At 39.7% G+C, this 16,730-nt stretch overlaps 1 protein-coding gene across 1 annotated transcript in view; it reads left to right on the top strand.

Moving 5' to 3' along the window:
* LOC126185116 (formin-binding protein 4-like) overlaps nucleotides 1-16,730 on the top strand; it is a 198,774-nt gene that overhangs the window by 117,064 nt on the left and 64,980 nt on the right. The window contains exons 4-6 of the mRNA XM_049927934.1: nucleotides 8,217-8,408; nucleotides 11,930-12,068; nucleotides 14,063-15,393. Coding sequence (XP_049783891.1) covers nucleotides 8,217-8,408; nucleotides 11,930-12,068; nucleotides 14,063-15,393 — 1,662 coding nt within the window. The remainder of the gene's footprint in view (nucleotides 1-8,216; nucleotides 8,409-11,929; nucleotides 12,069-14,062; nucleotides 15,394-16,730) is intronic.

Genomic DNA, 16,730 nt, shown 5'->3' with positions numbered 1-16,730 from the left:
TCAATCCATATGATGTAGTCCAGTGGTGGTTGCTTGACCATTTTTAAATATTTTAATTTTTGTATAATGTCATTGCCCTATATTTGAGAAGTTCAAAACAGTTTTTTTAAAATAATTTATCTTGCACCTTTACTGGATGGCGGCCATTTTTATTTGTAGGTGCGAGACGATTTCTCAGTCTGGAGACATTAGCAAAAATTTGAATGTCTCTGCACTGGATTAAGTTCCAACATTGCAATTGACATGATTGTTTTTAGAAAAGTGTTCTCTACAACATTGTCTATTACACAAAATACCCTAAATTCAAAAATAACCAGTCAAAATGACCTCCAGAGTTTGGTATCCAAATTTTCAAAAATCCAAATTTAGGCCTTAAACAACAAACAAGGAGTGATTTATGAGAGTCTATTTTTTCCTATAGTTAGATATCATACACTACTAGTCTCATATAGAGCAAGAACACTTACAAATGTTTCCTTAATTTTTTATTGAATTTTGAAATTTGAAAATTTTCATTTTGGTAACTAACAGAAGTTTCAGAACAGATTGGCTACAACAGTGCCACACCCAGCAATTATGTACTTCTACAATGCCACACCCAGAAATAATGTACTTCTTTATTGAAAATAAACCTAAACGTAAGTGGCCATATAACAAAAGTGAAAGCTGCTATTGTTTAATATCGCATTATTAAAAATAAATAAACTAAATGAACATTGGGTGCTAGTGTTAACTAAATGTATCTCACAATTAAATTTTATTACTATGAAACAATAAACCATTTAAATAGGCAACAACCATAAGATCAGTTATAGAGTAATGCGAATTATTTCCTCATTTTCAAAAATTCGTATCTTTGTTCACAGTCAGATATCAATGTTGAAATTTTTACAGTACATTGCTGTCATATAGGTGTACAAACTGTGCAAAAATCATATTTTTATATTCAGTCCCACCTGAGATAACTAATTTGAAAACTTTACAAAAAATGAAAATTTTCAAATTTCAAAAATCCCTAAAAATTAAGGAAACAGTTGTAAGTGTTCTTGCTTTGTATGAGGCTAGTAGTGTATGATATCTAACTACAGGAAAAAAGTAGAATCTCATAAATCACTCCTTGTTTGTTATTTTTGACCTAAAAAGTGGGTTTTTGAAAATTTGGATACCAAACTTTGGAGATCATTTTGAGTGGTTATTTTTGAATTTGGGGTATTATGTGTAATAGACAATGTTGTAGAGGACACTTTTCTAAAAACAACCATGTCAATTGCAATGTTGTAACTTAACCCAGTGCAGAGATATTCATATTTTTGCTAATGTCTCTAAACTGAAACATCGTCGCACACTTACAAGCGGAAATGGCTGCCATTCAGTAAAGGTGAAAGGTAAAATTTTTTAAAAAACTGTTTTTTACTTCTCAATTATAGGGTAATCACATATAAAAAAAATTAAAATATTTAAAATGGTCAAGCAACCAACTTAATTTTTATTGGACAACTTCATTTGGATTGACCCAATACTACCTATCAAGACATTCACACACAACACAGAAATTGAAGACACCGCTGTTCTTTATGCACATGTGGAAGACTGGAATGACAGTGGATTCTTTGTTTCCCTTTCAGCATGATTATTATGATGAAGATTAAATCAAATAGCTCTATAGCTCATTGCAAGAACTGAGAAAGCAAAGCTGCATACAGACTTTGAACATCCTGGATAAGGACGGTGAACATTGTAACACCAAACAGTGACTATATGTTACAACTCTGGTGACTTAGTATGGACTTTACACTTGTACAGGATTAGCCCATAAGAAGAGTTTTTAATCCATTACTTTGATCCATACAAAAACTTAAGTTGCTTCTCACATACGATCGTACATCAAAGAGACAAAAGCACACAGAAGTTATCCATGTCCTTTATATGAAGACCTATCATAGTTATTAGTTAGTTAGAATTGGAGCTTCAAGTGCAAAGAACATCAAGACATGCAAGAGAATTCTGATGCCCTGGGGAAGTACTCAGTGTGATTGTCACTGTGGGCAACGTGACTAGAACATGGGAATCCACTAGTGGCACTATATTAATTTGAGCCATATCAAATTGATTGTTGCTTGTCAAATGTCACCTACGAAGTCAAGGATGATACCCCTACATTGAGGTTATCACAGTCTTGAGGTGTATATCGATGATAGTGGCTTAGGACACAAGGTACATCAAGACTTGCAGGACAGTCACAATGCCTTGAGGGAAGTAGCTCCATTTGAATACTGCAGGGACCATGAGTATGCAGCAACACGAACAAAATGTGAATATCTACCAGTGCTGCGATACAAAGGACCAGTGACTAATCCAGATTGAGGAAGCTATAGTTCATTTTGAAACAGCAGATCATTGTTTTATGAAGAGGGAAAGCAATGCAATTTGCTGTGCATTGTCTGCCACGGTGTAGCAGCTTAGTTGCTGGCTGGCACCATGCAGGTCAGCAGTTTAACTCCCACCTCGTGCATTTATCACTCGATGGGCATTTGTGAAGAAAATCCCAGGTTAACAGTTTTATTTTCTTTGTGAAATCTCCTTTCAAATGATTTCTTCATTTGTATTTTGAAAGTTCTGTGATTTACTTATGTATTATATACTGGAATTGACTAGAACATTCTATGTATGTATAAATGGGAGCACACTCTGCGGAAGCAGGCAGTACAATTCCATCCATACTTTTTTGAGTGATCAGTACACATGCCTTCACTGTGCAGTATTAGTTCTTGTTGACAGTCATGCTTTTAAAACTAGTACTTGTTTCAGGAGTCTGTGTCACAGTATTGCTATTTGTTTGCTCATTATTTGTAGTAACCAAGTAATACACAAAACGGATCCAAATGACACAAATACAGCTTTATTAATAAATCTCTGTGAACAATAACGGAAAAAAGCCTCTCATGACTCCACACGTAACAAGACAAGAGAATCATGCAGAAGGTGCAACATAAGTGATACACAGAACAATTGACGTGAGTGGCACTAACTAAAATTACGTAGTGAGAGTGAGTCAGCACTGCTCTGTGTGTATATAGGTGTGAGCCGCTGGCAGACTGCGGAGGATATACTGTGTGCATGCTGTCTACAGGTGGCATCCAGTGCCTGGCCCAGAACATACCGTGGGCATGCTTTCTACAGATGGCGTCCAGTGGCTGGCCCATGTTGATACAATCGGCAGTTAATTTAAGTATGCACCTATGGTGACACTGCACTCAGCACACTCACATGCTCTTGTAGCAGGATACAGTACACCTCTCCCTCATGCAGAGAGTATGCCCAGGTGATAGAGGAGACGCTGGCAGCCCAATGGAGCAACAGCTGCCAGTGCCACAGTGGGTCGGGGGGGGGGGGGGGGGTCAGGATGATGTACTGGGAAGGCACTGGAGCATGGGGCCGAACATGGGGAGACACGGGCACGCTAGAGGGCAGTGGGCCTGCTTGGCACCCGATGACAGCACCAGGGAATGCAGTGCTATCGCCATCTCTGTGTCGTCCTCAGCAGACAGGTCCCAGTGTGGGGGGGATGGTGTTGGACCCATTGGCAATGATGGCTGAGGCGATGATGATGAGGGGGTCGGCAAGCTGCTACAATGGATTTGAGGCTGGAGACAGGCCGGCACCCAGCACTGGGAAGCTGGAAACCCAGGGCGTCGCATGTGGAGGAAGCAACCAATGGGGCAAGGCCACTTCAACAGCAAGTGTCGACAGGCTTGAGACAGAGGGCAGCGGGCCGAGCTGCGGCAATGGGAGCTACATCTGTGAACTGGTAGCTTCCAGCAGCGAGTGGGGCACAGCTGATCAAAGTGGTGTGATACTAGCCCATTGGCTATACGGACACCACAGAAATGGCATCCACGGCAGCACACAACAGTGGCCGGTATCCACTTGGGCCAGTGACCAAACTCTCGTGCCCACATCGGCAATCCCAGTGCAAATTGGCCAGATGAATCTAACCTCAGCAGGTGCGGTGCAGGCTGCAGAAGGTGGAGGAGCATGCATGGTTTCCAGCTGTGAAGCAACTCAGCAGGCTCTGCTCCCCCATAGGCATGAAGTGATAGGTGCTCAGAAAACAGAGAAGGGCATCATCCAGTGAAGAATACACAACAAACTTTTTCATTTGGGACCTGAATGTATGCAATAGTCATTCTGCCTTGCCGCTTGATTGAGGGGGGGAAATGGCAGAGCTGTAACATGACAAATGCTGTGAGGGGGCAAAAAGAAAACAGTTGAAAGGTATGAGAAATGAATTGAGGGCCATTAACTTAAACTAAGACATCTGCCGACATAAACACACACTAGATAATGTAAGGAAACTGAGAAAATGCATCCACAACCAAGAGCCAATAGGAATTCAAGAAGGGACCCAGAACGTCAACACAAATGCGTTCCCCTGGCTGGTGTGGAGCAGGCCAGGGGACAGGGACGCCCTGGGAGATGCCTGTTATTGGGCACAGTGCTTAGAAACCATGACAAAACAGACAATTTCGCCATCAGTCCCTGGCCAAAAATCATGTCTCCTAGCCAACGTTTTAGTGCACAGAATTCCCCAATGGGTGGAGAAGGCGTAGAACCTCGTGCCGTAACATGGCTGGATTGACTACACTGGGAGTGTGCTCTTCCGTAGACAACAGCAAAACACCATCAAAGACAGAGAGGTGATACCGTAAGGAAAAATAGTTTTGAGGGTGGTCGAAAGCTCATCCCGGTGTTTTATCTAGCAAGCCGTGTTGAACAAGCCAAACCACCTGGCGGAGAACTGGGTTGGTGGCAACAGCAGCTGCTATGTGCAAACTTGTAATTGTGAAACCCTCAACTGCAGCCTGCATTTCACCACCAAGATGTAAGCAAAGCAGTTCTTCACAATCAAAGTCGAGATCAAGACCCACAGGAAGGTGTGACAAGGTGTCCACATCGGCATGTTTATAGATGTAGGACAAAAATGGATTTCATAATTGTAGCAAGACTTCAGCAGCCAGCATTGTAGGTGGTGTGCAAGGGTTTATGATCAGTAATAAGGTGAATTTTGGAGCCTAACAGAAAACATGAAATTTCTATAGTGCATAGCCTATGAGAAGAGCCTCTTTTACCACCTGAGAGTAACGCTGCTGGGATGGAGTGAGAGATTTAGAGGTGAAAGCAACAGGTCATTCAGAGCTGTCTGCATATTGGTGCGCTAGAACAGCGCTGAGGCCGTACTGTGAGGTGTCAGTCACCAAAACTATGTGCTGATCCGAAGAGAATGTATAGCTAAACAAGGGACTGGAGTAGTTTGGACTTCAGCATTTGAAAAGCACGTTCGCAATGTGGAATCCAGCAAAAAGGTACATTCTTGCGTAGTAAACTGTGCAATGGCTGGGCCAATGTAGCCACCCCTGGCAGGGATTTATGGTAGTAGGATATCTTACCTGTGAAGGTCTGAAGTAGTTCCTTTGTGGGGGAGGGGCGAGGTGTAGACATAACAGCAGAGATGTGGTCTGGCAGAGGGCGAACCCCATCCTGCAAGACCTTGAACACCAAATAAACAATATAAAAAAAAAAAAAAAAACTGAGATTTCACGAGGTTACACCGTAAGCGAGCGATCTGTAAGACAGGAAACAAATTGGGCAAATTTTTGAAGTGATTGCTTGTGGAGGAACTTGTGACGACAATATCATCCAGATAATTAATGCATCCTGGGACAGGCATGATCAGTCACTCTAAAAATCATTAGAAAATAGCAGGGGCACTAACCATGCCAAAAGGAATGTGAAAATATTGATAGAGACCAAAAGGAATATTCGAAACCAGCCCTTGCCAAGACTCTTCATCCATATGAAGATGCAGATAAGCTTGAGAGAAATCAATTTTAGAAAAGTGCTGGCCACCTGATATTTTTGCCAACAGTTCTTCCTGGCGTGGTAGAGGTTACATACCTACAGCTGACTGTGCATTGACAGTAGTACTGAAGTCACCACAGAGACGAAGATTCCCCAGTGGCTTCCAAACTACAACCAGTGGAGACGACCATTCACTATCCATAACAGGCTGCAGTATGCCTAGAGATTTAAGTCTGACCAATTATGATCTTTGAGGCTGGCAGGAATAGGACGCGCATGGCAAAAACGAGGCTGAGCCATTGATTTCAAAGAAATATGAGCAGAAAAATTCATAGCACATGCTATACGTTCTGAAAAAAAGTCTAAAAAATCCTCACGTGGAGGTTCCAGTTGACATTCTGGTACCTGGTCGGACACAAGGTGAACTACATCGGTGATAGAAAATCCAAATTCCTGAAATGTGTCCATCCCGAACAAGTTCTTAACATCAGCATCGGCAACCACCAAAAGTGTAATAGAAAGAACCACTGACTTGCAAGAGGCAGATGCCGTAAATTGTCCCAACAGCACAATCTTTTTTTTATAACTGGTCAGCTTCCACATGACTGGTGTCAATGGAGACGAGCCTAAACTTATGTATGTTTGATAATTCATAATGTCTCTAAGGCACCTGTGTTGACCTGTGGCAAAAAATACTGAACTCGATAAACAACTTGGGAGAAGTCACAAGCACTGGAGTCACACAGATGACGTCCATGTCCATATCCTGAGCAACCTTCTGTGAATGAGACACTGAGGCAGTGTGGCATTTTTTCTGCCAAATATTACGAGTAGCCGAGAGCTTAGGGCACACCCGATGTTCATGTTGGACAAAACATAAAGGACAAGATGAAAATATATAATGCTGACGCTGGCATGCAGACATGGTTGCTTGGGCTGGCCTTGGTCTTCTTGGCGCTGGACCTGCATGTATACCGCCACCACTATCACTTCCTTGTGCAAGCTATCTATTGTCCTAGTGGGCAAATCTTGTGACACCATTGCCACATTGACCCAGGCTTCAGTTTGGTCACTCACTTCAAAAGATTGTGCTATTTGCAAAACTTCTGCAAACAGGGATTTTATCAGAGTAAAGCCTTCTGGCACATTTCCTTGTTCATTATGGGTATCAGTAACAAACTCATACTTATGGCTAAGGCCGTGAAGTTCAGCTCTAGAGGCCATGTATGACTGGTTTGGTTTCTTGTGGGATCAGTATGAATCAACTCGTGCCGCTATGACATGCATTCATTTTCAATGGTAGTTGAACAATGAACTGCATGTGATCAAAAGTAAGAGCTGCCAGTTCTTGTAAGGGGCAAGCTGACACAGTAATTGATACACCTTAGGAGGAATCCATGAGAGGAATAAGGCTTTGCACAAATTCGAATCTGTCACACCGAAAACCAAAAAATGCTGCCTGAGTCTTTTTTCATAAGCTTACTAATCCTGGTCTGAATCATTATATGTAGGAAAAGTCAGTTGATTTACTGGTCGAACAGTACACTGTCTGTTAATGGAGGCCAACAAAGTGGTCTCTGCTGAAGTAAGCTGTTCAATCAGGGCCAATAGCATGGTGTCCACAATGACTAAACCTGACAAAATGGCACTTAAAGACTGCACACACAGAAACTGTTCCAAACTTGTCACCAATTGTGTAATAACCAAGTAATATATGAAACCAATCCAAGTAACACAAACATGGCTTTATTTATAAACCTCTGAACAATAATGGAAAGAAGCCTCTCATGACTCCACACGTAACAAGACACAGAGTAATCATACAGAAGGTGCAACATAAGTGATATACAGGACAACTAATATGAGCAGTAAAAACTAAAAGAATATAGTAAGAGTGAGTTGGCACTGTTCCACGCATATATGGGCGTGAGTCACCGGTAGACAGCACCGTGGAGTCTGTGCCGTGTGTACGCTTCCTACAGGCGGCCTTTAGTGGCCAGCCCATGCTGATGCCGTTGACGGTTGATTTTAGTACGCACACACGGCAACACTACATTTGGTGCACTCACACTCACATGCAGGATACAGCATTATTAATGGTGTTTCACTAGGCAGTTGATTAAATTAAAATTCATTTTTTCTTACAAGAAATATTCTTATTCCAATCCAATATCCTGTCTGTAAATTGTGCTGAACTCTAATTCTGGTTGTGCCATACTATTATGATCATGTATAGGATAAAAAATTTGTGTGTGTTGCTCTAGTAATATAAGGTATTTGCACGTGTGTAAATTGTGATTTGGTGGAATTATGTAATGTATCAGGATGAGTGTTTATTTAAATATTCTTGTTTACAGCTTCATGGCAGGAATGTTATGATGAAAATTCTGGCTATGTCTACTACTGGAATGTTGAAACAAATGAAGTTAGTTGGGAGATGCCCGCAGCATACCAATATTATTTTCTCCAACATCAGCATTGGATGCAACAAACTCAGATGCCAATGATGCTTCCCGAGTATGGCGTTCTTCCTAACATGCAAACCCCAGGTAAAAAAAAAATGCTGTACATATTCCACTTATGTAGCTCCTAGAAAAAACAAATTACCAAACATTATATGAAGACAGTTTCAAATGCTGTGAGGATCAATTTGAATAGGACATGACCAATTTCCTTCCCCACTTATCCCTAATCCATGTTGGTTGCCTCATTTGCAGTGGTACAAGCAGTTCCTGTACTGGTATGCTGAGTACATCAACAAGACTTTCACATCCCGGAACTACCCTTCAAACTTTGTCCAAAATCGGATATCCTGTGCCACGTCTCCAAACACATTAAACACTGCTCTCACACCTGCTGGTCATCCAGAAAGTAGAACCCCATTCGTCTTTCATCCAGAGCTGGAATAACTAAATCACATTGTCCAACAGGGCTGCAACAGCCCTCTTAGTGCCATGTAACCCCGAAATCTTTGTCACCACTCTCAAAGGGGTATTCTACTACCCATTCAACCTATATGATATCATTGTCTGCCTCTCTGCCCATCCTCTTAACAACCCTTTTTCCCATGTAAGAACCAGGTGAAGAACGTGTTCCATACATCCACTGACTACTTTCTATTCTGGCCTTGTCTGTGGCATTTCGTATCCGATCAGTGGCAGAGATACCTGTGAAAGTAGCCTCATTGTATATCAACTTTGTTGTAAAAAACGGCATGGCATTCTATGTGGATATGACCCTGTATAAACTATTTGCTTGAATGAATGGGTGCTCACTACCAAACTATGGCCAGCAGCCAGCTGGATCACCCAGTTGCAGAGCGTGTTTTGCCATGTAATGCAGTTAACTTCATTGGCTGGTTTACAGTTGATTCTATTTGTGTACGCACCACCAACACTCAATTTTCAAAATTATGCAGATAGAAAGTCTCCTTGCAATATAGTATTAATTCCAGTAACCCCCTGGTCTCAGTATCCACTAATCCCAGTCTGTCATTTACTTCTCCCTCTCCTGTATGCAGCTCGTCCCATCTCACTGTTATCACGCCAGCTTCTCATCCCCCACCCCTGCTGCATACATGCGTGTGTGCTCATGCTCTGTCAAAGTACTTTGTCTGAGAGTTAACTTATTTTTTGCTTTTTAAAAAATGTTTCTGAGTGGTAATCTAGCATCATGCACATATTATATATCCTTACACATTGCTGATGTCCATCCATTCTCGTATACATTGTATTCAAAATTTATGACTTTACTGCTAATCCCGGTTAGTCTGTTTAGTGTTTTAATGTTGTCTCTTGATTACTACTATTCATAATTGACGAGATGGGCTACAAAAAATTCCATACCATGTTTCCTCAAAAAATTTAATGCAGGAATGTGTGGTGTAATGCTTTCCTAATGTTCAGTGAAGTGGCTGTCAATTAACATGACAGAAATTATATTTTGGCAAGATGATGCTATACAAGCTGTCACATTTTTGTTCATGAATAAATTCAGAACAATGCTAGCTGCAAGAATTCATCTGCACCACAAAATAGTTGTCATGTTTTGTTCCATTTTCACTCAATGATGATGGATGCTAGTAACACCAGTATCATAAATCTTTGTCTTAAGCTCAGTAATGACTAATTGTGATGGGGAACTGAATGCCACGTTATGATCCTCCAATCACTGTCTAACCTTATGGTTGATTCTACGATAACACATGAAGGTTCAACCTGTGTTGCGATCTAAGAGGTGGTAGTGGTATATAGAGGGCTTGAACTATTTCAGTGTGCAACCACCTCATCTGATCCTTTTATCTTCAGAGCAGCAGCCACTGGATTTGAAATTGTTGCAATGATTATTGAAAAGTAAATGCGTGAATGGAATTATAACTGCTGATCAATGACTTGTTATTAAAGTCACAATAATAATTTACAATTACATCATGTTTGTTAACTGTATACTGTATCCCATGCTGTAGCAAGTTTGCATAACAAATGTTTGTCACAGGTTGACTGTCAGCTCAAAATGTTTCTTCCCTTTCTGTTTTACTTACATCACTTAATTCATTTTGCTTCTGCCTTCGGAATCTTGTAGTCTCTCATGTGTTAACAATTAGATCACATCCACTCTTCCTGTCATATTTCACAGGTCATCATTTGTAAAGTTTACAGCATTTACTGCCAGCTCAATCACATGATCCAAGTTCGCTGTCGAACAGTTCTGAATATGTTTGTGTGAATATGTGCCATGCACCTTGAGAGTCCACAGCAATTCATTTCTCATGTATCTTGTGCCTTTTATTAAATTCAGTGTGCAAAAATTAGTATTTTTGCTTATTTTAACACTTCATATATATCTTTTTTTTCTTGCAGTGAGTGCCATGAACAACCCTAAAACCAACATCTAACCCTACTGATGAATGCACAATAACATCCAAAGGGAGGGTTTGTAGTGTAGAGGGGTGTTTCTTGTGAGCTGCACAACTTCAGTGAGAATGTACACCTGCACATTCTCCTTCCAGTATCTGTTACTTAACATTGCTTTAAGCTCTGGAAAGGCAAAGCTTAGTCCTTGTGAAAAATGTCAATTTACACTGGGTTTCAAAGTCTGCATTAAACTGTGGGAGCCTTCGTAGCAGTTCTGTGAGCTGATTTATATATCGATAGAAGGCAGGGGCGTACAGTGTTCAGTTGTGCAATGACTGCCAAAGTCCTTTTATATTTTTTATTATTTATTTATTTATTGCATACCCTGGTGCTCACAACACCCAGTAACACACAAACATTCAGCTTTCCGCTCAGAGGCACATTGTCTCCAATCTGTTCCCATGTCCAAAGATGGTTTCAAAGCAGAGTTAGACATAATAAAATATATTGCTTCAGCCAGTGGCTATAACCCTGTCCTGACTGACCATACCTTGCATAGGAAACAAAAATTGAAAGTAATACCCTTCCAAAATAGTTTTTTACTCTGCAGCAGAGTGTTCATTGATTTGAAACTTCCTGGCAGATTAAAACTATGTGGCAGACCAGGACTCAAATCTGAGACCTTTCCCTTTGCTTAGGCAGGTCGTGAGTTGTGCTAGGATAGCTAAGTTGATGAAGCACTTTACTGCAAAAGGCAAATGTTCCAGTTTTTGAGTCCTGCTCCAGTACATTGTTCTAATCTGTCATGAAGTTTCATGTCCATGCACACTCCACTACAAAGTAAAAATTCATTCTGGAAACAATCCCCCAGGCTCTGGCTGAGTCATGTCTCCATAGTATGCTTTCTTCCAGGAGTGCTAGTACCACAAGGTATACAGGAGAACTTCTGTGAGGTTTGGAAGGTAGGAGATGCAGTACTTTTCCCAGTAACATCACTCTGATGAGCTCATCTAAGGTCCAAAGTTTCATTCGGAAAAATGTAAAATAAAAGAGTATTTGTTTGCATAAAAGTTTTCTTGGTCTTTAGTTGTTGTTTAAAAGACTATTTTTCTGCAACAGGGTGGTATGATAGAAGAGGAATGTCATTTTTTGAGCTTAGTCTCCATTTTTTACTATGAAGTTGTCAGAGGCATTATGATTTTTTTTTTAATTTACAGCTGTTATTGAAGCACCAGCTGTGTTAAAAAGGCCTATAAATCCAAAAAAAATTATCTCCATAGAACAGCACAAGAAAAACTTAAAGAAAAGAAAGAAGAAGAAACATGCAAAGTCCAAACCAGATGACTCAGATGAAGAGTAAGTACCTCATCAGCTTTACAACTGAACCTGCATTAAAAGAAAAGTCAAAGTGTGTGAATTCCGTGTAAATAAGAAAATGAAAAGTATCTTTAGATGCACTCAAAGTGTATAATTTTAAAATGGATGACACTGTTTCTATTCTGAAAATCTTTGTCATTAAAAATACCTGCAGTTGCAACTTTAAAAGTTGAGAGTGCATTCATTGTAAACAATTAGTGGTGGTGAATATATCATTCTATGTATTCTTGAAATAACTACTCTGCTACACCATTAATGTGTTACAAAAACACCTGATCCATCTATCTTAACGTGACTCCATTTATAAGTTACTCTATGTTATTAATGAAAGAAATGAATTCCTGGTTGTAGTCCATCATCTTTAGTAACTTTACAAATAATACCATGTATTTTTCTTAATGATATTTTTATTTATAGCGTTATTAAAAATGTAAAAACTTGCAAAAAAAAAAAAAAAAAAAACATCTAGTTACCTATATGGCATTATTCTCAAAACATTCCGTATGACCTAGGCCACATAACAATAAAATATAGAGACCCAAGTACACAAATTATTAACTTTGCTTAACTGTTTGACTTAAGATTCTCCTGTGGATTCTTTGCACATATTTAGGTGTCATTCTAAATGTTTGTGTTATTGAAAATGTTAATGGCGTTAAAAGTTTGTTCATTTAATTGTTTTTGTGGAACTGAGACTTTGCTTCTGTAATAAATATAAAAAGCACAGCTGTTAATAACTGTGGAAAGGGGCACATTAACAAAGTAGTAAAGTTTTTATTGTAAAGAGTTTTATTCACAATTTAGCCTGTCTACCTTGATTTTTATTTTTCATAACCTTGTAAACTATCAAATAAAATGCTTTCATAGTTGTTAAAAATATTGGAAGATTAATTTTTTTCCCTCATCATCATAGAATTTTAGTAACTGCTCCATCTGCAATGAATGCTTTGTGCAAAAGAAATTGTGAAGCCTTAATAAGGATTGATAAGGATGGCAAGGGGGAAAGGCACTCTAGGTGACTCACTAGAAATGTGCCCATTCTTAACACACCAGTTTGATTGTAGAATTATTGCATACAGAGTTAGCAGTCTGTGAGCAAACTCTTCTCCAGATAATATTAGAATAGAAATGTGATTTTCCCTTTGAAGATGGTCAAAACCATAACCAGGATAGACTCAGTGTGTCCGTTCTTGTAAGATTGTAATTTACTCTCTGTTAGTGATGTTTTGTCAGTTTTTGTCATTGACTCCTCCAGTACTGCTTTACCATGTAAATTGTTTTATGATGGTCTGGGACAACCCCACCATCGTGACTACCAAAATAATGCATCCCTCTTTTAACAAGCTTTCTATAACATACACAAGTATTGTCAGTGCTGTCTCATACTTGCTACTATTACTGGTACAAAATTGTTGTTAAATAAGATTGATTGTTATTCTGATCTTTCAGAGTTTTTCAGAGGCCACAGTTCAGTGTTAGTCATTTTGTATATGTATAGCATAAATTAATAGATGTTTCTGTTTGATAATTAGTGTTTAACATATGCTTGGTTGCGCAGTTGATCACAGCTCATGCTTATAACCCAAAGAGAAAGTGGGAGCTGATCCTAGAATATTTACCAGGCATATATTCAGTCGAGGCAATACATGATACATATAAGAAATGCCAAGTACCATCATCATTCAAGTACCTCATTCAGTGTTAGATTCCTCCAAAATTGGCTAGATGTGGAGGTTCTCTAGTTAAAGGAAGGCAACCCATACCACCTACAGTGGGAGTTGTAGTAAAACATTCAGTAGTTGAGTGTGATTTTAAATTTGATGAGTGCTTCACATTTTAAAAATAATTGATATTTCACTGCATCATTTACATTTAGAAGTAAGCAAATTTTATTGAGTTGATTCCATGTATTGGAAAAGATTATGATAAATTGTTTTTTTAATTTCATCAAAAAATGTGTTTTTATTTTGCAGGAAGATTGAAATGATTACTTCATATGGGCCCCCAAGTGAAGATGAATCTGATGAAAGCATGCCAGAGAAGAAGAAAAAGAAGAGGCATCATCAGGCAGGTGTTTCAGCTGTACATTGCCCAGTCTTCCCCCAAACAACATTGGGTCCACAGCCACTGGTAAAGCCACAGAAATTGCCCACTAAGGAGGCTCAGTTGAGCAAGCAACACCCTCAGTCTATTTCAGCTTGTATAGCTGCTTTACAGCACAAAGAAGATATTCCCCCTGAAGGTGATGGAATCCGACCAGTTGAAGGAGGAGCTGACACAGAATCACAAGGAGCTGTGACAGATCATAAGAAATCACCAACTTCAAAAATTGAAGGTGAACAAAAGGCAAGCCCAAGGTTAAACAGCATACCCACTACATCTGTCAATTCAGAGGAGAGTGAGCCAGCTGAAGGCAATCCTGAACAGCTGTCTTCTCATGTTAAAACAGAATTAAGTGGTGCAAGTGTATGTACAGATCCATCCAGTTTACAAAACAAAACAGATGTCTCAGAAAGTTCAGCAGGTGAAATTTCTGCTGCAGAAAATTTTTCTGGTGATGATGTGAATGCAAAAGAAAATGTAGACAATGAAGATAAAACAATTACAGAAAATCAAACAGAACAGTCAACTAATAGAAAAGATGAATTGGAAACTGATGATGCAGAGAATAATTCCACAAAGGAAAATGTTGAGAAAACAGGATCTTTTGCTTTGATAGCGGGCTATGGAGATGATTCAGATGTAGAAGAAGAGAAAAAAGAGATCTTGTCCAGGAAAAATGTACCAAATGAAAGGAAGCAAGAGGTGAAGCCAACAATACAATCTCATAAATCACCTGTTGCAATGATTCACAGTTCTAGTACCACTACACATTCTTCAACAACAGACACACTGTCTGAAACTGACTCGACAGATCAGAAAAGTAAAGTGCCTTTTTTGAAACCATTTGTTCCTAGTGCCACTGTTTCAGAAAATAATCCGAATGTAACATCAGATGTAGCTGCTGCTGTAACAGAAATGGCAGTCACAACAACTGCATCCTATAGGTCAAGTCTAGACAATAGTGGACGCCGGGGCCTTGGTTTTGAGCCAAGAGAATCAGATAATCATGAGAACTACGAGTTGGATTCACCTGTACAGTTACGTACTGCAGTTCCTGTGCAGAATGCCTTCCAGAACCATGGAAATATGATAAATTTTGTCAAAGCAGAAACCATGGTTCCATCTACTCACACTCAGGACTTAGAAAACAACAAAGAGGAGGAGGCAGAGAAGACACCCACAGTGCAAGAAGAAAAAGAAGGTCAGTCATTATTTTTTTATGATTTTTTAGTTACAGAAGATATTATTTCTCTATTTCTAAAGTATTTCAGTAATTTGCGCTACAAGTACAGAGACTCATCAAATTCCATTTCCGTTTTTGATTCTCAGTTTGTTTTTATGGGCACTCCTTTTCCCTAAATTGACATTTAAAATATTTCTACTCAGTGAACTAAATATTACATTATGGTTTAATACATGGCTGCACACAGATGACTTTGATCTGTGGACAGGCACAAGTTGCATGTAAAAAGAATAATTAAATGTTGCATTTTATGTTCATATATCAAACATCATCATCGTCATCATCTCCCCCCCCCCCCCCCTCTCTCTCTCTCTCTCTCTCTCTCTCTCTCTCTCTCTCTCTCTCTCTCTCTTCGTAACACTATCACTATGAGTTTAACAGCATAAATTCTGTGTCCAGTTGGATCACAGCTTGAACAGATTTGCGGAAATCACAATGTAAGTCTAAGACTGGTGGATACCAAGTCCTGACACCTGAATCCTGAGTGACCAAGGTCAGTGAGCATGACTGGTTGTTGGCAGCTGACGGCTTCTACACCTACATCTACATGACTACTCTGCAATTCCCATTTAAGTGCTTGGCAGAGGGTTCATCGAACCACAATCATACTATCTCTCTACCATTCCACTCCCGAACAGCGGGTGGGGAAAACGAACACCTAAACCTTTCTGTTCGAGCTCTGATTTCTCTTATTTTATTTTGATGATCATTCCTACCCATTTGGTTTGGGCTCAACAAAATATTTTCGCATTCGGAAGATAAAGTTGGTGACTGAAATTTCGTAAATAGATCTCGCCGCGCCGAAAAACGTCTTTGCTTTAATGACTTCCATCCCAATTCGCATATCATATCTGCCACACTCTCTCCCCTATTACGTGATAATACAAAACGAGCTGCCCTTTTTTGCACCCTTTCGATGTCCTCCGTCAATCCCACCTGGTAAGGATCCCACACCGCGCAGCAATATTCTGACAGAGGACGTACGAGTGTAGTGTAAGCTGTCTCTTTAGTGGACTTGTTGCATCTTCTAAGTGTCCTGCCAATGAAACGCAACCTTTGGCTCGCCTTCCCCCACAATATTATTTATGTGGTCTTTCCAACTGAAGTTGTTCGTAATTTTAACACCCAGGTACTTGGTTGAATTGACAGCCTTGAGAATTGTACTATTTATCGAGTAATCAAATTCCAATGGATTTCTTTTGGAACTCATGTGGATCACCTCGCACTTTTCGTTATTTAGTGTCAACTGCCACCTGCCACACCATACAGCAATCTTTTCTAAATCGCTTTGCAAC

Source organism: Schistocerca cancellata, chromosome 4 (genome assembly GCF_023864275.1).
Source record: "Schistocerca cancellata isolate TAMUIC-IGC-003103 chromosome 4, iqSchCanc2.1, whole genome shotgun sequence".
Taxonomy (NCBI): Eukaryota; Metazoa; Arthropoda; class Insecta; order Orthoptera; family Acrididae; genus Schistocerca; species Schistocerca cancellata.
This window is presented reverse-complemented; position numbering and strand designations above follow the sequence as displayed.